The 26,998-nt window shown below is 37.1% G+C and overlaps 1 protein-coding gene across 3 annotated transcripts in view; it reads right to left on the bottom strand.

Moving 5' to 3' along the window:
* dysf (dysferlin, limb girdle muscular dystrophy 2B (autosomal recessive)) overlaps window positions 1-26,998 on the bottom strand; it is a 130,326-nt gene that overhangs the window by 83,124 nt on the left and 20,204 nt on the right. For 2 of the 3 annotated variants that reach the window (XM_062994181.1, XM_062994180.1), the window contains exons 5-28: window positions 20,382-20,499; window positions 18,216-18,433; window positions 17,078-17,206; window positions 16,890-16,952; window positions 15,830-15,880; window positions 15,078-15,108; window positions 14,758-14,873; window positions 13,533-13,656; window positions 13,344-13,447; window positions 11,919-11,987; window positions 11,789-11,832; window positions 11,577-11,659; window positions 8,777-8,809; window positions 8,401-8,516; window positions 8,199-8,312; window positions 6,393-6,570; window positions 6,168-6,292; window positions 5,974-6,080; window positions 4,521-4,716; window positions 3,948-4,094; window positions 3,686-3,817; window positions 2,620-2,786; window positions 1,835-1,949; window positions 1,616-1,721 (exon numbers count right to left, since the gene is read on the bottom strand). In XM_062994181.1, coding sequence (XP_062850251.1) covers window positions 1,616-1,721; window positions 1,835-1,949; window positions 2,620-2,786; window positions 3,686-3,817; window positions 3,948-4,094; window positions 4,521-4,716; window positions 5,974-6,080; window positions 6,168-6,292; window positions 6,393-6,570; window positions 8,199-8,312; window positions 8,401-8,516; window positions 8,777-8,809; window positions 11,577-11,659; window positions 11,789-11,832; window positions 11,919-11,987; window positions 13,344-13,447; window positions 13,533-13,656; window positions 14,758-14,873; window positions 15,078-15,108; window positions 15,830-15,880; window positions 16,890-16,952; window positions 17,078-17,206; window positions 18,216-18,433; window positions 20,382-20,499 — 2,686 coding nt within the window. The remainder of the gene's footprint in view (window positions 1-1,615; window positions 1,722-1,834; window positions 1,950-2,619; window positions 2,787-3,685; window positions 3,818-3,947; window positions 4,095-4,520; window positions 4,717-5,973; window positions 6,081-6,167; window positions 6,293-6,392; window positions 6,571-8,198; window positions 8,313-8,400; window positions 8,517-8,776; window positions 8,810-11,576; window positions 11,660-11,788; window positions 11,833-11,918; window positions 11,988-13,343; window positions 13,448-13,532; window positions 13,657-14,757; window positions 14,874-15,077; window positions 15,109-15,829; window positions 15,881-16,889; window positions 16,953-17,077; window positions 17,207-18,215; window positions 18,434-20,381; window positions 20,500-26,998) is intronic. The other variant, XM_062994182.1, reaches the window with a different exon arrangement.

The following is a 26,998-nucleotide window of genomic DNA, read 5'->3' as shown; positions in this document are numbered from 1 at the left end:
TGTGGTCTGACGAGACCAAGATAAACTTGTTTGGCTCAGATGGTGTCCAGCATGTGTGGCGGCGCCCAGGTGAGAAGTACCAAGACAACTGTATCTTGCCTACAGTCAAGCATGGTGGTGGTAGCATCATGGTCTTGGGCTGCATGAGTGTTGCTGGCACTGGGGAGCTGCAGTTCATTGAGGGAAACATGAATTCCAACATGTACTGTGACATTCTGAAACAGAGCATGATCCCCTCCCTTCGAAAACTGGGCCTCATGGCAGTTTTCCAACAGGATAACGACCCCAAACACAACCTCCAAGATGACAACTGCCTTGCTGAGGAAGCTGAAAGTAAAGGTGATGGACTAAACCCAATTGAGCACCTGTGGCGCATCCTCAAGTGGAAGGTGGAGGAGTTCAAGGTGTCTAACATCCACCAGCTCCGTGATGTCATCATGGAGGAGTGGAAGAGGATTCCAGTAGCAACCTGTGCAGCTCTGGTGAATTCCATGCCCAGGAGAGTTAAGGCAGTGCTGGATAATAATGGTGGGGTTACAAAATATTGACACTTTGGGCACAATTTGGACATGTTCACTGTGGGGTGTACTCACTTATGTTGCCAGCCATTTAGACATTAATGGCTGTGTGTTGAGTTATTTTCAGAAGACAGTAAATCTACACTGCTATACAAGCTGTACACTGACTACTCTAAGTTATATCCAAGTTTCATGTCTATAGTGTTGTCCCATGAAAAGATATAATGAAATATTTGCAGAAATGTGAGGGGTGTACTCACTTTTGTGATACACTGTATATGTAGATGAGTGTGTGTGTGTGTGTGTGTGTGTGTGTGTGTGTGTAACTTGAAAGTTACTGATAACCATTTTATTAAAATTTAAATAACTGGTTATATTAAAGAAATGCAATCAAGCTTGTCTGGCAAAACATTAAAAGTCATTTCTTTGTACTTTTGTCATTTAAATAAAGATTTGAAAGAATTAACAAACAAATTCTTGTTTTATTGCATTTCACCAAATGTAAAATAATGACACAAATAGACATGTGCCTTTGTTATAATTGGGTATACATATAGCATTAGTGAAAGTCTCAGTTGTTTAAAAGAATAGGTCTAGGTGCATTACTTTAAATAAAAAGCAGTAGGGACTAGATGAACAGTTTAAAAACAGTATATTTTCTCAGAGATGTGCAAGATTGGCTGCATGTCACACACAGACTTGATTGGTTGGGGGAAGGTGTTCTTTCCATGCAACCAGTGTTGTACCCTAAAAACAGACCCACTGTGACTGATCAGAATACAGCAATTGATGAAAATGAAAAAAAAATAATTGCAGGGAATTACTACAGATAATTAGATTTTTAAAAGATCTCTGGTGGCATTGCATTAAAAACAACATGATTTTGTGATGACTATAATAACATTGTCTCAGGATTATAGTAAAAAACCACAAATCCCAATAAAAAAATACTCTGACATCCAGAAATGCTCTACTAATATCAAGTGGAAATATTCAAGGTGTCATTTTCCTGGCTAGAGATAAGGATTTTATTTTATCTACTGTTCCAATACTCAAGCTATACAATACTCAATCTGTAAACCCTTCACTTAACATACCTTGATCGTCCACAGCCCGTTTAAGATCTTTACTCCATTCCTCATCTTTCCAAACCCATCCTGGAGGACACTCGATATCATCCTTAGGCACTGCTTTTTCTCCATTCTGCTCCACGGTGGACAAACAGAGAACAGCAAGTCAATCTCCTTTACTGGCTGACATACTACACAAACAATAACAAAACATAAAATATAACATCAGTCACATCACATGCTCACCACATCTGTGTAGCCTTCTGGCATACCAATCCATTGTCCACCCGGCAGCCGCATCTGATTTTCAAACACTTCCTCCATGAAAGTCATATGGCCAGCATCCGCATCGTACAGCAGGCTGGGTAACATGAAAACATTGGGATGAACAGAATCTGCACAGTAAACTGTAGCTGAGATTTATAAAATTAAGGTGTTTTTAATTTACAATAAAAAAATGATGCATGTCAAAAGGCAAGTCTGGGAGAACAAATATACAGAACTGGCTAGTAACTTAAAGTAATCCACTACAAAAATGTACTACACTATCCATTAACCTCATACACATTTGCATTTAATGAACTGTTTTAGTTTTTTACAGTCCTTTAGTACTTTTAGTGCAAATATACAATATATTTAGAACAAATATACAGAAATGGGTAGTACCTTAAAGTAATCCAATACAAAAATTCACTGCACTATCAATTACCTTCTCTTACTCTTACTACATATTATTTGATGATAAAAAGGCAGGTCGATGATGTGTTGAATAACCAGTATATACACAAAAAGTAATCTTAAGATTCTATATAGCAGTCATTTCATATAGTATATTGTAGACTGCTGTTTGCTTGAAAATATAAATTGAGCTCGAGAAAATAACTTGTCATTAAGTCAGTAATGTGATTACAAAAGCTGGATTTGTAATATGTTACTTAATCAAGTTAAAACAAAAGGTAATGAGACCATGTGTTTTTGTCAGTAGGATCATTATTATATTAAAACAGAAGCAAACATATTGTAAAACTTACGTTTTCTCTGGGTTGATATACCAGTCACCAGCCCAGGTCCAGCCTGGAGATGGTTTAAAGCTGTCTTTGGGCAATTTTACTCTACCAGTGATGTCACTGAACTTGGGGTAGCTTAGTCCAGTTGTGCCCCAGTTTCCCACCAGTGCAAGTTTAGTTTGGTTTTCATACTGCAAGAAACACATCAAATTACAGTATTATGAAAATATGAACCAGTAAACATAAACATATATATCTGGTCAGGTCAGAAGAACCCTGAAAAATCATGCAGATACTGGAGGAACTTTACAAACCTTATATTAAATGGTTAAATCCAGGTCCATAAGGTTCCCTCACTACCTATTTATTAGGATTTAAAGGTAATCACTGCTTACACAAGATTCATCAGTTCAAGTCTAATGTCAAACACAGTCATGGACAATTTTGTATCTCCAATTTACTTCACTTGGACTGTGGGAGGAAATCTGAGCTTCCGGAAAAAAGCCACGCTGACACGAAAAGAACATGCAAACTACACACAGAAAGTACCCAGACCGCTCTATCTGGGAATCAAACCCAGGGGTCTGTGAGGTGACAGTGCTACCCACTGAGCCATTGTGCCACCCTTAGAGAAATTTACCCAAGCTCTAGATATATTTTAGTAGTTACTTACTTTCACTATTTTGCAATAAGTTGGCTAAAATTCATTTTTAAATGTACAATTGTAGGTACCAGTAGAAAACCCACATAGACATGTCAGTCTACACACTACCCAAAGCTGAAAATCTGGGTTCTTGGAGCTGCACAGCACCAACAATGTAGGGTTTACATTTTTTATCATCTTTTCATTAATCACTTTGTCCTGGTAAAAGCTGTGACAGGTCCAGTTTTACCAGGAAACACAGTGCACAAAGCAGAAACACCCAGGACAGGGTGCTCCATCAAAGGGCTTCATCTATCCTAGACATAGCCAATCATGCCTGTGTAGACGCCCGGTCAGCAGATACCACCTCCGAGATTTGAACCCAGATCTCAGCAGTGGTGGTTTAGCACAATAGACAGCTGTTAAATATAACACAAAACTGCTTACTGTTTCTGCAAAAACTGAGAGTTTGCCCTCTGAAAACTGGTTGAAGTGCTTGACATCTGCAGTCAGACCGAACCATACTTTAACTCTAAGCTGTGCTGGGATTTTGGAGTCGTTTCTGCCACCCTGAGGACACTACACACAAACACACAATAACATTACCAATGTGATCAGTTATTATTACACACCAACACGTTAACCGTAATTACCGCATTCAATTAAGTGTATTTCATTGGTTTTACTGGTAATTCTGAAGTGTACATACCTTCATTAAGATGGTCTGAAGCTGACCACAGTGTTTGCCACAGTAGCCCTGAGAGAAGAGAATCTCATGGGCTGGAATTCTGTGGTAAGCCACTCGTTTGTCTCCCTGAAGCATCCAGATTACAATGTCTGGCAGGCAATTTTGGGGCTTAGAAAGAAAGAAACAAACATGTCAAAAACATAGAAGTAATGACAGGTGTTGTTGATAAAACAAATATTATTTTTCTATGATTGTGGTTTTGCACCAAAATAAGGAAAGAAAGTCGAAAATAATAGTATAGCCAAAATAGTAGTTCTAATGGCAAATCATGGCCCCAATCGACCTACATGTTCTCCATGATTTTTACCACAACCCAGGCAACACATCAAATTTATCAAAACTAAATATACTTAATAAATTAAAATAATGACAATCTGGTCCCACTGTGGATTACAGGTGTAACATAAAGCCTGTGTTTCTTTTTTTTTGTTTGTGTTTCTTTTTTTATATGCCTGTTAACATTTAATTTAATAATTTTTTTTTTTTGGCTTTGAAAAACCCTGTAGTAAATGACTTGTTCATGTGAATTCTTACCTCCTCAGCGAGTGACTGCAGTCTCATGGCCCAGTCCTCAGCCTGTTCCATCACTGTGCTCAGCTCTGTCTCTGGGCCATGTTTAAGCGACAGGGCAGCCTGCTCAATCTGCTTTAAGTTTACCTTACGCAAACGTCGCAAGGATTTATCTAGTGAAGTTGCACACAACCAGCTATCCAGCTCAGGCAGGTCTTCACTGAAACACAACATTTCAGTTACGCACCACTAACACACATCTGAAATTCAGAGGTTAACTGCTTTAAGAAATTAGTATAGACGAATAACGTTTTCCATGTAATCCATATAAAACCAGAAAAATTTTAAGAGAATTAAAAAAAAACAATTGGTACTCAAGAATGTATAGGCACCAAATGCAGCATGAAATTCCCTCCATATCTCTGTGGACTGTTACTAGTGAGACATCATTGGCATAAGTATCACATTAAGACGTACCACTTGCTTTTTTTAATGCTTAATTTATCTCTATCTGGTTTGTGAGATCTTTTGTGTACACTTTAATGCATTCACCTTAGTAATCTCTCAAATGAGCTAGCACATGGGGCATGTTGCCAACGTTACCATGATGCATTCTAGAAGATAAGGTCCTGACTCCACTGCTATACTACTGAAACCACTGCTACAGTGTAACTGGCTCAGTATTGCAACAAATAAAGATGTTTTTCATGTCATGTCACTATGCCATGATCGCTTTACAACGGTTGGCTGCACAGATGGGTCTGCTATTCTCAAAGCCCTCTCGTGTTGCTTGTAGCAGACTAGCCTCAGTTATAGAAATCCACACCCTAACGTCAATCCATCTTATTCTTGGTCTCTCCTTTAGTGCCTTTAGTGTTGTCCGTAGTTACAGATTTTTTTTGAACAGTTAAACTGGGCTGTATGTAATAATATTAAATGAAAACATTTAACTTAATTCGAAAAAAAGACATCAGTATAGCAAGAATGCTATACCAACATCTGTAGCTCAGCATCTCCAACAACCAACAAATCAAGCACTGTATTAGGAGCTTTACATTTGTAACTTGTGCACATGGTTCTCTTTAGGTCTGTGTGTCATGTATGTCTAGTCTTTTATTCTTCAACCTTGCTCACATTCTGTTTTTGGTTTTTTGCTTATTGTTCATACCTGTCCCTCATCATGGCCTGATAAATTTTGTATTATTATTATAATAGTGCTTAAAAAGACTAATTTATTGTTCCTTTTTCATGCTGCTTTAAGTTTCCAATTGTAAACTTGCTTAAACATTGTGCTCTGACTATAGGTTTGTCTGTAATAAACCTGTCTGCTTGTTTTGACTAATTCCTGCCACTGTCAACAAATGATGAATGAACAACAAGTACTGGTTTCACCTAAAAAGAAGTTCTTGATGGTTTGCCCCTTTTTGATGTTGACATTTTTATCCTGCTGTATGTGACAAAAATATCTGAGTTTTACCTGCAGTCTGCAATTATATCGTCAAGCAGCTGTACCACCCTTTCCTCCAGCTCATCTTGGTCACCTCCTGCTTGGAGTGACTGCTGCACCCGTTTCAGGTTTGTGTCCTAAAACAAATGTGAGAGTATATGATTTTAACCTAGGGCCATTTGACATATTTCATGTATCAAATATTTGATTGGTTTGAGTCTTACTAGGCGCTCCTTGATGCTGACCAGCATGTTAAGGGCCTCTATACGGGGGCTGATGTCCTCCCACTCTGACGAAAGCACCACCACAGGCTTTACATTCCCCCAAGGCAGGTAATAGTATTGACAACCTATTAAAACCATTTAAAGAAAGACTTAGGGTTTAAGCAATAAATAGTTACCAGTCACCACTTTGTGTTGTTGCTAAGACTTTGTGACTTCGTTTCTCACCATCAAAAACAGCACAGCTGTACTGTGTGGTAGAGGCAAGGGGCAGACAAGAGTAGTCAAACTTGTTGCCATAGTTTCCGATGCTGACCTCAAACTGGATGGCATCATCCACATCCTGAAGGAGGGTGGCAGAGTAAAAAGCAGCAAACAGCGAATACTTTCTCTTTCGCATGAATTTCTGCAAAGAAGCAAAACAGAAACATATAAGATACACCACAAAAAGGTGTGGATGCTCTGACAAATTGCTGATGTTGTTCCAAAATTTGTTAAGCTTAGAAGTAGGGCTTGTTTAAAAGATGTATATATCCTATTTGAAGATATACAATTCCCAAACAATTAGTGGTATTAGTGAGAGGAGCACAGTTTTTATATATTTATTTATTAGGATTTTAACATCATGTTTTACACACTTTGTAACATTCAGGACAGGACAGGTAGTCACTAGTTACACAAGATTCATCAGTTTAAGTTTAATGTCAAACACAGTCATGGACAATTTTGTATCTCCAGTTCACATGTCTTGCATGTCTTTGGACTGTGGGAGGGAACCAGAGCTCCCGGAGGAAATCCACACAGATGGGGAGAACATGCAAACTCCACACAGAAAGGACCTGGACTGCTCCTCTTGGGAATCGAACCCAGGATCTTTTTGTTGTAAGGCGACACAGATGCACAAAGCTCAATGCACTCTTTACTATGCACTATACATCTTTTCTATCACTTCAATAAAGTGAAAATATCTGTTTGTAGATGTTTAAACAGGGTTGAAGTCTTTCCTATGGCAATTAAGTTTTAAATTTTTAATTATTTAATAATTTGTTTGTTTCTTTATTAGGATTTTAATGTCCTGTTTTACACACTTTGGTTACATTCATGACAGAAAAGGTAGTTACTCAATACACAAGATTCATTAGTTCACAAGGTTATATCGAACACAGTCATGGACAATTTTGTATCTCCAATTAACCTCACTTGCACGTCTTTGGACTGTGGGAGGAAACCGAAGCTTCCAGAGGAAACCCACACAGATGGGAAGAAACATGCAGACTCCACACAGAAGGGACCCGGAGTGCTCCACCTGGGAATCAAATCCAGGACCCTTCTTGCTGTGAGATGACAGTGCTACCCACCAAGCCACCGTGGCACAGAGAGGGGTCACAAACACACAAAGCTCAATGTGCTCCTACACATCATCTTGAAGATGTTTATTCAGAGGGTTCAAGTCTTTCCTAAGGCAATTATTTTCCAATTTTTTATTATTTAATAATACTTTATTTTGATGAGGGTCATGGTGGGTCCAAATTAACTGGGAAAACACTGGACGCAAGGCAGGACCACCCTCGACAGGGCCCCAATACATGGCAGGGCTTTAATCACAGTAGACCAATCTGGAGGTGATACAGTAGCATGTGGGGAAAACTTTGTTTAATTCTTAATGCCATGTCAGCTGCAATGGCTATTATCATGGCTGAATAATACTGTAGTAGATTTAAACAAAGTAGGGGGTTGATTTGCTTTCTTTACTTGTGTGTATAGTGGTTTGAGTGTTTGTGTGACTATGACAGTGTAGAGTTTAATAGTTTTTTTCATAATGTATTTTTTTATATATATGGCATTTGTAAGTGCTAGTGCTTCTAAGAATTTAAGCAGTTCTTTTTTTTTGGGGGGGGGGGGGTTTACTGAGGTGAAGATTTAATAGTTAGTAACTGTAGCCTTTTACTTCTTTTAAAAATATCTTACTTGCTTAAAGAAAATGTAATATATTTGAGTAACAGCTGTAGTTTTACAATACAGTAAACATCTCACCTCTACCACTAACAGGTCATCTGGGTAGATGTCTTCAATTTTCTGCTCCACTTTTTCACACAGCTTAGTGGTAAGCTCCAAGAGCAAACGGCCACGATATGCTACACCCTCACCCTACAGCACACACAATCACCAAAACTGCACACCAGACAAAAACTGACATTCATGTTATTTAATGTAAGTAGAAATGTATCCACTTTACCTTGCCAAGGTTCAGAACCTCATGGGGGTCAGAGAAGGTTGTGAATTCTCTAGGACTTCCATACATGTTAACATAACATGGACCAAATGTTGGCAGGAAGCCCAGGCTGTCATCAACTAAGACAGATGTTAGGAGGTACAGTGTAAGATTTGTTTCATACCACCAGACATTAAACTTCTTTTCAGGCAGTAGTGCGGCACAGAAAACATGCTACAGTGTTCTGTAGTTTTGTAAACAGCTATGACCTATGTATACATGTATTATATGTATATGTACTCTTCTGAAATGGCCATCTTGAGGATTTAAAGGGAAAGATAGTACCTAAGTGGAAGGTATGTAAAGTAGCGCACACATACAGTAGGAAAGAAAGACATACTGGTCGTTTGGAAGGTCCTGGAAGTCAACTCATCTGAATGCGTAGAAAAATAAAGGATAGTTTAAACAAAGCTGAAAAGTATGGCTGCATGCTCAGCCTTGCTAATAACTCACAAAACATGTACTAAAGGGGTTAGTTTAAATTATCTTAGTCAACCACAGCAACACTAATAACACCAAAGCAACACAGCAGAAGTACTACAGCTAAGTTAGTCTTATTAACCAATTGACCAATTAGAGATAAACAGCACTATCTTTTTATTACCAGCTGACTGCTAACAATGTGAGAATTAAGATTTAGTCACAATTCTGCCAAGCAAAGATCCAACACAGCTACATGTGTGCCTGCATGCACATTTCTTACACTTATCCAAATTACATAACAGGCCTAAAAACCTAAAAAAAACTTAAAAAAAACTACTACCAACAGAATTAAGCAATAATGTTCCAGCACATTGAGCATTATACTTCAGAGTATATCTATAATACACTTTACTGGTACACCAACATCTGTATTATAAGTTACCTTATTGTCCCCAATATATACGTATTACTCTCATTATTATTACTATTATTCTTACTGAGCATTTACAGCTGCAGACAAAGCTATTGGGCATATCTAAAGCCAGACAATACAATATTGACACAAATATGAGCACTGCATTTAGATGTTGCACTATTTCATAATACCTTAGTAATAAACCCACCTGCTGTAAAGAAAGACTGGGACACAGATTACAGTATTATGCCCACCTGCCAAACCATTTATGGTCTGACAGGAACATGGAACTAAAGATGTCTGTACCTTTAATTATTTGTGCCTTATTAACTGCTAATTTAATAATAATGCTGAAGCCAGAGAAAGATCTTTAATAATGGCATTTGTTGACAAGTTTACCGCTGGCCTTACTTCCTTATTTTCTACAAGATGCTGGCCAATATTACAGATGCAAGACTTCAGCATGCATCCATGCCATATTACAACTTCAGTCTGTTTTGTTTTTTCCTCAAAATTAAAGTCAAATGTCTTGAGATGGTCTGTGCTTTGTGAAATGGCACATTATGATGATGAATATAGCATTACAAGATTGTTAAAACGATGACCATGGTGAGCAACAATGCTTAGACAGGCACATCAATAGTTAATTAAGTATTAAGAGGCACAACAGGTTTTTACAACACCCCCACCAGCCCAAAATCTTCATGTCTCAGCAGAATTTAAGATTGACTAGACCAGGCAATATTTTCAATACATTTAACTATCTAGTTTTGCTAAGCCTGTGCCCACTGTAGCTTTACATTTTTAGCTGACAAACATTAAACCAGGTTTGGTTATCTGTTGTAACCCATGTGCCTTTGATGTGTTGCATTTTTTTTGGCTTAAGACTTAATAACCAAATGTGATGTCAAAAGCAGTCTGGCATTTTCCTTTGACCTATTTCATTCATAGACATTTATGTCCACTGAACTGCAGGATGTTTTTTCTCATTTTGCACACAATTCTCTGTAAAAACTTTAGATACTGTTGTGCATGAAATTCCCTAAATCCCAGTTTCTGACCAGCCTGTCCAACACCAATAATTAATTCCACAGTCAAAGGCACAGTCAAAGTCAAATCATATGTTTTTTTACTCAGATATTCATTCTCATTTTTTATGTAAACAGTAACTAAAGGTCTTAATCAATGACTGGTTAATTGAAATAATTACAAGCAAAATTGTTCAAAACAGGTGTTCCATAACATTAAAACCACCTCCTTGTTTCTGCACTCACTTTCCATGTTATCAGCTCCGCTTACTATATAGAAGCACTTTCTAGTACTACAATTATTGACTGTAGTCCATCTACGTATTTCTCTGCATGCTTTGTTAGCCCCCTTTCATGCTGTTGTGCTGGTATAAGTGGATAAGACACAGCAGCGCTGATGGAGTTTTTAAACACCCCACTGTCACTGCTGGACTGAGAATAGTCCACCAACCAAAAACATCCAGCCAACAGCGCCCCATGGACAGCATCCTGTGTCCACTGATGAAAGACTAGAAGATGACCAACTCAAACAGCAGCAATAGATGAGCGGTCGTCTCTGACTTTACATCTACAAGGTGGACCAACTAGGTAGGAGTGTCTAACAGAGTGGACAGTGAGTGGACAAAGTATTTAAAAACTCCAGCAGCACTGCTGTGTATGATGCACTTATACCAGCACAACACACACTAACACACCACCACCATGTCAGTGTCACTGCAGTGCTGAGAATGATCCACCACCTAAATAATACCTGCTCTGTGGTGGTCCTGGGGGAGTCCTGACCATTGAAGAACAGTATAAAAGGAGGCTAACAAAGCATGTAGAGAAACAGATGGACTACAGTCAGTAATTGACCACCTAAATAATACCTGCTCTGTGATGGTCATGTGGGGGTCCTGACCATTAAAGAACAGGGTGAAAGCAGGCTAAAAAGGTATGTAGAGAAATAGATGGACTACAGTCAGTAACTGTAGAACTGCAAAGTGCTCCTATATGGTAAGTGGAGCTGATAAAATGGACAGTGAGTGTAGAAACAAGGAGGTGGTTTTAATGTTATGGCTGATCAGTGTATATATCAGTTCTGTTTAAGGCACTGTTTCTGCTCATGCTGCTGCTCATTAGTACTGCACACCACTATGGCAGGCAAGTAAGATCCATACAAAGCAAATAAAATCCATTCAAATCCAAATTTCATCCAGCTTAGTTGTACAAACTGAATTAAAGGTACTTAAGTGAAGTTAAAAGCATACCATATAAAACCATTTATAACTTACCTTCTATTTCTCCTCCTGGGGCAGAGATCTTGGACATACACAGGTGTGTGGTGCCAATGACATCATTGTGGCTTGCTCGATCCCTGTAAAAGATTACAATACCATGCCCAATTTAAACAAAAGGCCCACACATACCATAAAATATACAACATACAGATACATGTGATTTATACAGATTAATTATAATTTGTGTAATTTTAGGTAGAACTTACCAATCTAAAATGCGTATCCTCATTTTCTCACACATAGATGGAAACTGTACACACAAGTAAAAATAAACCAGGCACATAAGAAATTTGTCTAGAATGTTTTAATGAAAAGCAGGATTATAGCTCATCTTACTCTGATAGGGAGTGCAAGGCTTTGGTTCCACTGTGGATTGGCATTTTTCTCAAGTATCCTGCTGCACATCTGTGAATACACACATATTTAACTGTATAATCAAATGTTTTAGAGTAAAAGAGCTCATGTAAGATTATCTTCATAATTACTATGATAGATTGATTTTCTTCATTCGTATTTACACATAGGTAGAGTTATTATAAATATAATTTGCCTTACTTTCAGGAAACCTCCTCCATATCTCTTTAATGTGTTTATTTATTTATTTAATTATATATTTTTTTATTTTAAATTTAAAATAGCTATTAAAGTCTGGTTTGAATAGACAACTTTGATGGTTGGGTTCATTTTAGGGCACGGAACATTACTTTTTTTTTTTTATCTTAAATAAAAATATACTTATATAATGTCCAGTTACCCTCACACATCATGCTGTGGATTGAAGATTTAGTTTACTGTCTGTGATGGGATGAGCTCATAAGGGATATAATAATTGAGCAATTGGTAGCACTACTGAGAACTGAATTAGAGTATTTAAACTCTGCGTAGGTTGGCTAGCACATTAGATCGCTACCCCAAGCTCCATTTTTTATATTTTGAGAAAGATACATTTTAATTTTACAGTTTGCAGATTACATCAACTACAACATATGACACCTACAAGACATGTTTTTTTCTTGATCCACAGTTTAATTTTAGTTAAATAACTTTTACTGCTGTATTTTTGTCTTAAAATTTCATGGATTCGGCTGCTGAGGTGGCGCAGTGGTAAAACACAATAGCACACCAGAGCTGACAATTCGAACTCGTTGGCTTGGACTTCAGCACTGCCATCCGGCTGGGCTGGGCGCCTACATGAACAACGATTGGCTTGTTGTTTATACAGGGTGGGAAGCCGGATAGGGACCTCATAACCCCCTTATGCAATTATGGTCTCTGCTGGCTGATTGATGGTGCCTGCACAGAGTCAAGGAATAATGTGATCAGGGTGCGTCTCTCTGTACACAAAGCTGATCCGCATATGAACTCACATTGTGCAAGTGAAAAGATGCAGTCGGCTACTGTGCATGTGTCGCAGGGGGCGTGTGACAGTCTCGCTCTCCTCAATCGGCATCAGTAGAGAGGAAGCGTAATGCAACTGGGTAACTGGATACGACAAAATTTGGAGGAAAATTCGGGAAAAATGCAAAATAAACAAACAAATAAATAAAATTGTTTGGATTTAAAATCTCCTACTACTCTTATAAGTCATGAGTACTCTGGGTTTTATTTTAGGTGGCTTTTTAAGCACATCCTAGGGTATTTCCTAGGGTTGAGGTTTAGTGTAATGAGCCACTGGGTGTATATTCTCTTCACTCAAAATCATTCCAGCTTGTCACAGTCTGACTTGTGATTTTAAAGCATGTTAATACATTTTAGCTGTACCGTTTTTCCAGCAAAGTTGATTTCCACTAATGGATCCACCAGATTTTTTCGGTTGGAGTCAAAACCCAAAAAGCCTTTTATTCCATCCATAAAAGCATCATCCACTGATAGAAAAAATGAAGTCACAAAATTATATATACGATTTAAAAATACACAAGAACACCTACAAATACGCATGTTGATACTCACTCTGAGGAAGATCCTCTGCTCTGTACACTTTAAGAGTGAAGGTGGCACCCCTGAGTGTGAGGCCTGCTGGTCTCAACAGGTTTGCTTCAATATCCTCCCTCTCATAAACACCATCTTTTTCCATCTGAGAAAATAAATACATACAATTTTTTTTTTACATCTTTTAGTTAAAATGTATGTAGACATCTTTCTAAACAGTGGATTAATTGGCATTAGCTACAACCAGGTGGCAAAAGAATAAACTCATGTAATCTTCAGACAAACACTGAGCTCTTCAGTACACTGTTGATGACTTAACAGAGCACTGTCATAGGTTGCCTCCATTCCAGTCAAAATCAAATATGTTGGTTTGTTTCTGCTTGAACAATTCGACTGTAAATAGTAAGATACAAAAGCAACCAAAATGGGACAGCTTGTGCTCAGTTGCAGTGTGCGCTCATTTTTTCAAAGCAAGATCAATTCATTTATTTATTAAGATTTTAACATCATGTTTTACACTTTGGTTACATTAATGACAGAAACAGTAGTTACTCATTACACACAAGATTCATCAGTTCCACAAGGTTATATCAAACACAGTCATGGACAATTTAGTGTCTCCAATTCACCGCACTTGCATGTCTTTGGATTGTGGGAGGAAACCGGAGCTCCCGTAGGAAACCCACACGGACACGGGGAGAACATGCACATGCACTCCACACAGAAAGGATCCGGGCCGCTTCACCTGAGAATCAAACTCAGGTCCCTCTTGCTGTGAGGCGACAGTGCTACCCACTGAGCCAGTGTGCTGCCCACAAGATAAATGAAAAAATCCTACCTAACACCACTGAGGTAAACTGGACCCCAGACTGTGAGCTGGTCTTACTGCTTAAAATCAATGACTGACCTTACTAATGCTCCTAAAACTAATAATCATAGTGAAAAGCTTTACCAGAAGCCAGGAACAACTACATTAGTGCCTATTGTTTGTGGCTGTTGGGGTGTTAGATGTCCACAAAGGTTTTGCCACTGTAAGTTCACTTGTCAAGTCAGGACACATTTATTTGTACAGTGCTTTTTACAATAGACATTGTCTCAAAGCAGCTTTAAATAATTTTAGGACCAAAATATCCAATGAGCAAGCTTTGGGCAACAGCTGAACTTGTCAACAACTTCATTACAAAAGCAAACATTTACTTCTAGTACATGAAAAGAGAAAATATTATGAAATTCTACTTTTACTTACTGGTGCCTCATCACCTGCAGCCAGGACAATCAGGCTGACCTTAAGATAGCCTCTGGCTCCAGCTGAAAGGTCATCGGGATCAGCCAACAACAGCCACCTTCTAAGAATAGCATGTCCTGCCACAGAATGAAAACCAAGATACGTATACTAATCAGCTCATAATGTTAAAAGCAATCTTCTATTACCCAGTGTAAATGATTTTAAACTGTAATATTGTGAGTAATAACATTAAAGAGTCAAAAGTACAGTTTTGGTATGTCTTATTTCAAACACAAGAATGCTGCAAAGTAACAGCAGTCTTAACAGTCTGCAGTACTTACTGTGTTCATTATACACCATGCCAACATCCATCTGAAAGAAAAAAAAAACAAGAGTGGGCACTATCATTAACTCTGTATAGACAATTAATGTTTGTTTTGTTTTATTAGGATTTTAACATCATGTTTTACACACTTCAGATTAAGATAAGATTAATTAATCTTACACACAAGATTAATTAGTTTACAAGGTTATATCAAACACAGTCATGGACAATTTAGTGTTTCCAATTCATCTCACTTGCATGTCTTTGGACTGTGGGAGGAAACCGGAGCTCCAGGAGGAAACCCACGCAGACACGGGAGAACATGCAAACTCTACACAGAAAGGACCCGGACCCCCCCACCTGGCCACGTAGCCACCATGCTGCCTTATAATTAATGTAGATCTTTCTGACATACCCAAACTAGCCTGCCTGACACCAATAATCATGCCAAGGTAACAGTTATTCAGTTTACATTTTCCACATTGTGCTAATTAATGTAAGTATAAACTGAAGCTGTTTTGAAATCCATCTGTATGATTTTATGCATGCATTGCAGCCACATGACCAGCTTGATTGACATTACATAAATGATCACATGTTCCTAAAAAGTGGTCAGTGAGTGAATCCACTGTATGGACACAAACCTACACTTGCTGTTATAATTACATAAAATGCAGGTGCACGTGTATTTACTTTTATTCTTTCTTTCTTAAAAGTGACTTGTAGGTGTAAATAAACATAGAGTAATAGAGTGAATTCTTGAATTACCTTAAATTCTCCAATGACAGAGTCTGTGCGTAAAGACTTGGAGTCAAAGACCTGAAACAGACACATGAGGTAAATATTATTGCAACATTTAATACAACCACTACATTTACTTTGTTTAACTGTTAGCAATAGCATTCCTATTAGTTCACCAACTTATTTCTATCTATAGCTTCCATCTGAAAACAGCTTTTTATTTTTAAATGTGGTAAGGTCATACCAAGTTACTTTGTTAATAATAGATAGTATAAATAGCAGCAAAATGAAGTAAAGCAGCCAATATATTTTTAAGAAATTAATAATATGGCTCTATTAAAAAAAGAAAAGCTGTTTTGTTAGCTTCGCCTATATGTAATATACAATGTCTTTTTGTCTACTTTATTATATTTTATATTATATTTATGCTTTTAAAAAGGTATCACAATCCATCATGCCCTACATGTACATACCACATGGATAAAACTGCAATTCTGTTTAAAAGTGTTTTATATACTATATGGCCAAAATAAACGTGTTGGACATTCCATTCCAAAATCATTGGCATTGATGGATTAAGGGTCAGGGCTCTATGCAGTTCCTCTAGACCACATTAGACAAAAATTTTCTTAATGGACATTTGCGCACAGGAGACAGTAATGCTGGAATAGGACACTTCCCCAAACTGCTGCCACAAATAATTTATTGTACAGAATTGATTTTATAGCAGTGGGTGTGGCTAAAACACTGAAACATTTGAAGAAATATGTACATACCTCTAGCTTTATTTATTTCTTTATTAGGATTTTAATCATGTTTTACACACTTTGGTTATATTCATGACAGGACAGGTAGTTACAGGTTACACAAGATTCATCAGTTCAAGTTTTTTTCAAATGTCAAACACACTTATGGACAATTTTGTATCTCCAGTTCACCTCACTTGCAGGATTTTGGACTGTGGGAGGAAACCAGAGCTCCCGGAGGAAACCCACGCAGACACAGGGAGAACATGCAAACTTAACACAGAAAGGACCCGGACCGCTCTAGCCTTATAGTGTAGATTAAAGTGATGATATCTACTTACTGTTATGAATATAGGCTCATCAAAAAGATCAGCTGGGCTCTCAAAGAAGTTCAGGAAGAAAGTCTAAAACAAAGAAAAATTATTATAATAATAATACCTATTTATATTTATATATATTTATAAAAATATATTTATCTATTGTCATCTGATGTCTTAATAATAAAAATTTTTAAATAGCTATTATATACCTCATCAAAAAATGGATTGTTGCCTTTTTTAATGCGTGTTCTTTTTGTCTGTCCTGCTACAGATATTTTGACAACAGGTTTAATATTGACTCCAGGCAGCTGTCTTCCTTCGATGATTCGTACCCGCACCTGGAGAGTAAACATAATGGATTACATTTTTGATTCAAACAGCTGTTTGTTCTCTCTTAAATGGACCATGCTGCCTCTTATATGTATGCAGACTTACAAGTATAGTTTTGTGGACTAATAGTAAAATGAAAATCATCAATATCCATGTTAGGTTTATATTTGGCTTTGTGGTAGGTGTGCTGTTGCAGTTCTTTAATTCAGATATTAAATCATCCATCCTCCCTAAACAAAACTACTTTTAAAGTATAAATAAATGACAATTTAACATACTTAATCTGTCTAATAACCATAGGGTCCCTCATGCTTCAGCTTACTTGCAGGCACTACCAGTAAGGATATTCTGATTTAATTGCTTTTCCTATGCTAAATATATCCTCAGTGTCACTAAGGAATATGTACCACAAGAGGGCAGTGTTAATGAGAAGTGCTAAAGACAAACTACTGTATCTACAGCATCCAGAATCCATACTGACTAAATATAATTACGGACAGAAGCAGAAGATGGAATCAAGCTTTTGTTCATGTCTTTATAGACCTTGCTTTGTGCACAAGGACACAGTCATGCTGGATTGGGACACTTGTTAGCGATTGTTGTGAAAAATTAGAAGGGGTGTCACAATATTTTTGGTTATATAGTGTATATATAAAAAACCTCAATCACCTCACCTCAATGCTCATGTGGATGCTGTTGCACACTAATTATACAATGTTTTCATTTCTTCATTTCATTTCTGGGACAGTGGTAGCCTAGTGGGTAGAGCTTTGGGTTGTCAATTGAACGGTTGAGAGTTTGAATCACAGGTTCTGCCATGCAGCCACTGTTTTAAATTGTTACTTTGTTTCTGTTGTTTGGATCACCTTTTCCTTTGCCCTTTACCCTGTTCATTAGTGATACTGTTCTTGGTTACGCATCTTGTAAATTGTACAATAATCACGTACTTTCAATGCAGCCTCCCTTGGTCTAAGATCCATATATTGTGTATTCTTGAGAAAAAATGCTCACACATACCTGGAGGTCCTGGGGTTTGTTGGAGAGAGGAGCTTTGTTGCTCTGCTGTTTCTTTTTCTTGATGCCATGGGTGAAGGCAGGAGGTGCTTTCTTTGGAGGTGATATAGGAGCCCCGATGTCCTGGCCCTGAGGTCCTGGAACAGGTTCAGGCTCTTCTTCAGCCTCTATCATCACCATACTCTCTGTGTCCTCTTCTTCCATAGTGTCCAACGAGAACACTGTCCATGTGAAACAGTATTACAGCATGGCAGGTTTTTATGAATCACACACACACACATTAAAATTGCAGAACTGTTCACACTGAAAAGTACAGTGTTCTGAAATCTAATGTACACTACAATGAGGAACTGGATTAAGTTCAGCTCCACTGCCAAATTTTCGTATTTTAATTCAGTAATTAAATAACACTAATTATAAAATGTTATAGGAATTTTCAGTTCAGATCTCAGTGGTGCTATGAACCCACCCAGGCATCTATGCAAACATGATGTGCTATGTCTGAGGCGGAGGTAATGGCCAAAGCCCTGCAATAGATTGGTGTTCTTGTCTTGCTCCCAGTTTGTTCTGGTGTCTTGGAACTGGACCCACCAAAGCCTTTACCAGAATAAAATGGTTGATGTAAATGAAATTAAATTATTAGAATTTGAAACTTAACTGCCTTAGGAAAAACTTGTATTTAAATGAACTGCTTTAAACTGGAACAGACATTTTCACAGAAAAGAAGAAGTGTAGGACAGCACTGAGTGCTATGTGTCCCCCCCCCCCCACTCCACTAACTGTAGTAACCTTGATTGCTTTTCGCAGTTGAGGGTTTACTCTAACTGTTCATGTAAAACTAGACCAATCGCAGCCTTGACCTAAATAACGCCATTGATGAAATAAAATAAAATTTAAAAAATAAATGCTCTGTCTCTTCATCAGTATTCCAATTCATCTAACAGATTTCATTGGGTTGTGGATAGGGCTCTGTAAAGGGCAGTGAAGTTTCTCCACACAAGGTCTTTTTGGCCCTTGCTTTTTGCACAGAGGGGCAATCATGCTGAAACAGAAATTGATATACAATATTTACTTTTTACCTGATATCAAAGCAAGGTGGTGTAACTGTTAGCGGTGCATTAGGAAGTTAATGTTAATGCTAATATTAATTATTTAATAATTATTTTATTTTTAATTATTTTAATTGTAATTATTTTAATTTTTTTGTATTAATATTAGTCTGTAAAATAAATTATATAAATACTGTATAATTTTATACACATTTTCAGAAAGAGTTTGATTAGGGCATACAAGGCCAATAACAAACCATAATTCATTACTGCATCATATAGAAAGTGTTTGTGGATCCAAATGCAGTTCATGTGAATTTAGAGTGCATTACTGCTTGGTAACTTGCTCAATAATAAACATTTTATTTGTTTGAGTGGCTGTTATAGACTGCATTGATAATAGAAAATGAAATCTAGTGTGTAAATAAATAAATCTATCTATAAAGAAAATAAAAATATGCATGGTAGATCTACTACCCCTACACAAATCAGTATGGGGGGGGGGGGGGGGGGGGGGGGTTGTGTGAAAGTGCAACACTTACACCAAATTTACCAAAACCACAAGTAAACTAAAAATAAGGAATATGCATGGTATCATTTAGATACTGTGTTTAACAAAATATACCTTTCCTAGCTCCTGAAAATGTTCAAATGTGAAACTTTAAAACAAAAAGATGTAACTGAGCAGATCATGTCTCACCCATGGGGCACCAGGTGTAGTGTACCAGAGGATTAGGTAAAAAAATGGATGGGGGTGAAATGAGCACCTCAGAGCACCTGAGACAACCAAGTGTTCGGAAAAAGAGTAAAGAAATGAAACCCAGGACAAACAGGGGATGGCAAGAAGCAAGCGGCAACCCACTCCACAAACTGGTGCAGCCTGTGTCCAGCGTGGGGCCAAAACTGGGACCCGCTCTGGAAAAGCTCTGTCATCCAGGCCTCAAAGCATTCTGGCATTATGTACCAGCAGAATACCAGACAGGACAGAGCCCAGCATCATGGTTTCAAACCAATGTCAGGATCCCAACACAGATTTATATTTTATATATACATATTGGAGGGAGATACTAAAAGCTTCTTTTGCTCATATCTGTGGATGTGTGTTTGACAGAGCTATTACCTGTGACAGTGTCCAGTTCTACAGGAGTGTGTATGGTAGCCTCTGGCTGTGGTGGAGGCTGAAAAAAAGGGGCCATGCCTGGAGGAGGGATGTAGGAAACCTGCAGAGTCACTGTAGCCTGGCAAGACAAATTCATAAACACATGATACAATAACATTAACATCATTAACCAGACAATGTTATTTAGAGCAACCTTCATTTATTAGGACTTAAGGTATACAGTCCCATCCACAATTATTGACACCTCTGGTAAAGATGGTTAAAAATTAAAAATTCTCAACAAAAGGAACCTCGATTTAACTGACTAAAAGAAGGTGCACTGGTCCGTAAAATGCAATTGTCCAAAACATCAAGGTTTTTTTTCCAGGGGGTGCAAAAATATATGAAAACACAGTGCTAAGGTCCACAAAAGTGCCAAAAATGTACATATGATAAACAGTAAAATAAACAAAAATAAATAGATATGTAATGTAAAACAAATATTATGTAAAGAAATATTAAAATTGGTGTACTGTACTACTGTGGACAAATTTAATTTACCTTGTGAGGTGGAGGACATGCTTTTTTTTGCGGTGATCGTATAGTGGGGACTGCTAGTGGCTACTGGAGCAGTGCTGGTGCATTACTAAGCACTAGAACTTGCAAAAATTAAGCATAAAACACAGAGAAAAAGGCGAGAACAGAGTAAGCCTCCCGCCAAAATAAAGCCTTTCACATATGTAAACAGAGAGACGTGCGCAGGCTAGTGGAGAATTACTGAACTACTGGTCTTGGGGCGCTTCTTGCGGGAATTGTAAAAAATCGGACCAGACAATCGGCTTTCCAGATTTTGTCTGTTAAATCCGAAATCCGTTAAATGGAGGTTCCACTGTATTAGCATTACTAGAGGATGACTGGAGCACTGAAACATTTTTCATTTATATTTTCCTTTTTAAGGTGATCAGAATGAAATTACTACAATTAAAGGTTGTATTTTTCTCATTTTCCAGTGTAAGATTAGGCTAATTTAACAAAATGTGGATTTCTTAGGACCATGTTTGTGTATCTTTACCAAGTGTGCCAATAATCGTGGAGGGGACTGTATGTGTCATAGTCATTCATTTATTCACTGTCTGTTTTACCACCACTTTATCCTGGTCAGGGTCATTTTGAGTGCAATCCACTGGGCAAAAGGTAGGTAACACCCTGGACAGGTCACCACTGCATCATAGGGCAAACACAGACACTCACAGTCTCACCTAGGGCGATTTAGTATCTCCAATTAATCTGACTGCATGTCTTTGGACTGTGGGAGGAAAACGGAGCACCCGGAGGAAACCCACACAGACACAGGGAGAGGATCCAGACTGCTCCACCTGGTAACTGAACCTTGGACATTCTTGCTCTCAGGTGACATTTCTACCCACAGCCATATTTTAGAAGAAATGTATGTTTTATGCAAAATATACATACATTGCTATCTGAATGAATCTGTTATTATGTCACTCTTTGTCAATTTAGATCAACAACCAAAGATAAAAACACAACTTTACCAAAGGCTCTTTTGCAAGCAGTGATGAGTCATGGCTCACCACTTTGTGCCAAACTTAATGAGAGAATTGTCAATTAGTTCAGTATTTTTACTGTCTACCATTAGAGCTGTGCAATAAAACAATGTCAATTTGTATCGCGATAAACTTTCCCTTGATTACGATGATATCATCGATTCGATTTTTCCTGCTCATTAGCGCAGAACAGCACACAAAGCAGCCTAATCACGCAGCACATAGGTTTGGCGTAAAGCCGGCACAATAGCCAATCAGGCTGCATGCTGAATTGCATTTAAAAACTGTGACAGTGTTAACAAAATTTTTATTGTGATTATCGATATTAATCAATATAGAAAAATGTATCGCGATAACATTTTTGGCCATATCGCCCAGCTCTATTTATCATACATATTGTAAAAGAAATAGAGTTTTTGGAGAAATGATGTTTAACAAGCACAAATGTCTGGTTCCTCTCAAGGTTGCTCCCTGTAATTTTAAAGGAGTTTTTCCTTGCCACTGTCACCCTCGGCTTGCTTAACAGGGCTTTTTGTTCTGTCGGCCCTGGATTCTGTAAAGTTACTTTGAAACAATGTCCATTGTAAACAGCACTATACAAATCAATTTGACTTGACAAACGACTATATAGTTGAAGTCTACATACAATTGTAAGGTACCTGTACGTCAATGAAGTCTTGAATTTTTTTTGTATATTTTACAGCAAATCTACTTTGATATTTGTTCATTAGCTTTTAATCCATCTAAATAAGTCTTCAACAACCTTCAGACACAATGCTGATGGTTTTTGACCACTCTACGTCTTTGGCTCAACCAACTGGGAATTAAAAAAAACATAAGAAGATTCTCACGTTGTAAAAAATTGGATTTATCACAATGTTAACTTATCCACATATTAGTTTATGTAAGCCTTCTATCTTCAGTATAGGAAGCGTGGGAGTTAACTGCCCCCAGATTAATCTGTTTTTAAAGTCTAATACCTGGCCCTGCTTTCCTACAGTTATTTCCTACAGCCGTGCTATTCCAAAAAACACGGATACAAAACAGCTTAGAGGGACAACTCCACCTTCTCCTTTTCATCCCTTATCGTCCGGTGGCAAGACACATATGTATGCGCACACACACAATGCCAGGAAGCAGAACTAAGATGCCATGAGTTTCATTGAACATTAGGGGACTATGATTACACTAAGTGAAAAAGATAGTACGTAAGCATTTGTTAGCAAACTAAAGGAATGGAAGCCATGTGTGATGTCCAAAGTTCCCCAAAGGTCTAAATTCCTTTAAACGTACTGGTACGTATTGGTGGCAAGAAAAGCTTGCTTGGAATTTTAAAAAAAGCAGGTTGGCATTAAAAATATGTGTATACTTTGATCTGAAGGGTGGGTAGAGGAAAGGGGGTATAAATACATAAAGATATAGAAGCTGGCACCGGTTGTTCCTCATCTCTTACAAAAGCAAGGCTATTTTAAAATCATGTACAGGAAATTATGGGTGATTTGTCACGGACTGCATGTTAGAGGATACTTGTCATTCCCTCTCCTAGGCGTGTCTAGATTTTCCCCTCACCCTCAGGGTGGTGGTGTCCGCTTTCAGTGCCAAGATCAAGAGACACTAAACTGACCATGGATTGTTTCTATTCCTTTGAAGGAAGAGTTTTAAGTTTTATCATTTTGTAATTGTCCAAAAGTAAGTGTCTAAAATAAAACTTTGCTGTTTAAAAAAATCACAACAAACATATTTTTAAATATTTTGCAAACCAACCAAGCTAAGTTTAAAAAAATCTTTCTATTTTTGAACTTCAGGGTTGGCAGGCATAAGGACTCAAGGAAATAAATAATGTACTGCTACATATGTTCTGGGCAACAAAGAGGATCTACAGTCATGTGAAAAAGTTAGGACACCCCATGAAAACCTTTGTCTTTTTGAACATATTTAAACATATTAACATTTGAACTGCATTTGAACAGTACTTGGGTCATTCTATAATTAGGGGTAAATTTCACATCACCAAAAAGTACAAAAACAATGTTCTTTCTCAATAGAACAATCAGTGGTTCAAGTTAATATATTCCTTTAGTGTAACATATCCACTAGTTGCAAAGCTTAAACATAATTATTTTTTATTTTATTTAAAAGGGCAAGTAGATGTAGACTACTAGGTAACTTAGTTGACAGGTAACATAGTTGACAATTTCCCTATTTTGACCCATAACTTCAGTGGTAGACCTTGCCTGGCTGACCACATGTCATTTCTTGAACAGAGTAATGTCTAATTTGAACATACATTTGAATTAAAATTATAAAAAACGGTCAGTTAATATACTCATTGACAATGCTCTATTATAGATAAAATATTTTTAAAAATAAGAGAACATTCACCACAGTTTGTTCAATATGCCCTCCACAGAGAAAAATTATATCATGTAATGCTGGTCACATAGTTTTAGAACAAACCATTTTTGAGTTGCTGAGTGGAGTTCTGTTAGTAACATAGTTGACAGAACTTTTGCAGACAATAATAAATAAATATATTTAAATTATTTAAAAGAGAAACTCAATTTAAAAAATATTATTTTTCTTTAGTATTTAAACTATTGAAATAAATAAAAAAATAGATGTTGTTGCCCTTAATAATTTTATTCATTATTTTGAAACCAAGGCACCCTCAACTTGAAAAACGGACACAGCAAAAACTGTTCATTTAGGAACATCATGACAAATTTCAAGCTAAATGAAGCATAGGACGCACATAATGTTTTTGTGATATTACAACATGTTTTCCATTAATAGGTAAAATATGACATTTTTAAAGAAAATAGTTAGAATAAATATAATTATTATCATTGGACATGGAATGTACCCCAAATTATAGAATGACTCACTTACAAATTGAGCTTATATCATTAAACAAAAAATTTTTTAAAATTACTTTTAAACACAAGTTGTAAAATGTAATGAACAAAAATGGAAATTTATTGTGAGTCTTTATATTTAAGTTAGGACACCCCCACATTTATTACTACTTAAAATGTCTAAAATTAGAATCAGGTGCACCACATCAGCTGCAATGATTAGACCATCGTTAGAGGACATTGGAGTTTTATTTAAACCTTAGACATTAGTTTGGTTTGCTCTAAATTGTTGAAGTGAGTGTTTTCACCATGGTGAGATCTAAAGAGCTCTCTGAGGCCTTCAGAAAGAAGGTTGTAGGTGCATATGAGTCTGGGAAGGGATTTAAAAAGATCTCAAAACAATTAGAAATCAGCCATTCCACTGTCTGAAAAATAATTTACAAGTGGACAACATTTAAAACAACTGCCAGCATGGTCAGGTCAGGCCATCCTAGCAAGTTCAGCCCAAGAGCAGACCGCAAGATGCGTAAAGAAATCTCCAATAATCTTACAATATCACCACGGGACTTACAGGTAGCTCTTGCCACAGTTGATGTCAAGGTACATGCATCTACCATCAGAAAGAGACTGCACAAGTTTGATTTTCATGGGAGGTGAGCAAGGAGGAAACCCCTACTGTCAAAAAAAAATCATCAGGGCAAGACTAAAGATAGCCAGATAACCCCTAGACAAAGACCAGGACTTCTGGAACAATGTGCTTTGAACAGATGAATCCAAAGTTAAATTATTTGGGCACAGTAACAGAAGACATGTTTGGCACAAACCTAACACAGCATTTGAGCACAAGAACCTTATACCAGCTGTGAAGCTCACTAAATCCTCACTTTGAACTGACATATTTATGAACACTCCTCAAAGTTACTTCTGTAATGTTGAGGGGACAACGACAGTGGTAGCGTTTCTTTACCTCATTTTGTGTATCTCATTTGTTCAATGGGAATTAGGCAGAGGTGGAAAGTAACGAATTACATTTACTCACGTTACTGTAATTGAGTAGTTTTTTTGTGTACTTGTACTTTTTAAAGTAGATTTTACAACCAGTAATTTTACTTTTATTTAAGTATGTTTTGTATTAAGAATTGTAATTCGCTACATTTTAAATAACATCCGTTACTGAGTAAAACTGTATCTGGGAAACTGCTGCAGAAATTCTGCGATGGGGAATCGGATCTTTTGGCTTGGTTCCTTTTAAAGAGCCGTTCAAAAAATGGCTCTCTATTCTTTTGTTCAGGCAGCAAGGCAACGACTCCCAAAGGCACGACTCGGTTCCTTTTGTTCATTTTAAAGAGCCGTTCAATAGAATCGAGTCGTTCACGAACAACCCATCACTAGTGGGTATACAGTTTGAAAAAGTTTTATGGAATGGTCTGTACTAAAATGACACATTACACATCCCTAAATGTTTTAAATGTTGTATCAACATCTATTATATTTGAATAAAAAAACAACTATTGTGAGATTTATATCCACTTGTCACCCTCTCCTGTTAAAAAAAGTAACTAAGTAACGTTTACTCTAAGTACATTTTAAATGAATTACTTTTTACTTTAGTAGATTTTTAGACTAGTTAATTTACTCGTACTTAAATGAAAATTCCTTTAAAGTAATAGTACGTTTACTTGAGTACAATGTTTTACTACTTTTTCCACCTCTGAAATTAGGACATCATTTTTCCAGACTGTGGATATAAAGAACTGCCCCCATACTTGTTGACTCATTAATCTGTATGCTTAATTAAAAAAATATTTCTATCTAATATGTTGACTAAGTACTGAAGCATAGGATGCTGTCTTTTTGCTTTGGGCATCAGCCACTTTTAACATGTTGTTATAGATGTCCACTAAGAGATCCACTAAGAATAACACTTTGTTATAGATGTCCACTAAGAGATCCACTAAGAATAACACTGTTGTTATAGATGTCCACTAAGAGATCCACTAAGAATAACACTATGTTGTTATAGATGTCCACTAAGAGATCCACTAAGAATAACACTGTTGTTATAGATGTCCACTAAGAGATCCACTAAGAATAACACTGTTGTTGTTATTAATGTCCACTAAGAGGTCCATTAAGATGTCTACTAAGATGTCCACTACGAGTAACACTATGTTGCTATAGATGTCCACTAAGAAACTTTAAAAATGAAGAATGAATC

The sequence above is a fragment of the Trichomycterus rosablanca genome, chromosome 4 (genome assembly GCF_030014385.1).
Source record: "Trichomycterus rosablanca isolate fTriRos1 chromosome 4, fTriRos1.hap1, whole genome shotgun sequence".
Taxonomy (NCBI): domain Eukaryota; kingdom Metazoa; phylum Chordata; class Actinopteri; order Siluriformes; family Trichomycteridae; genus Trichomycterus; species Trichomycterus rosablanca.
Note: the sequence above shows the minus strand (reverse complement) of the source record. Positions and strands in the feature narration are given on the sequence as shown.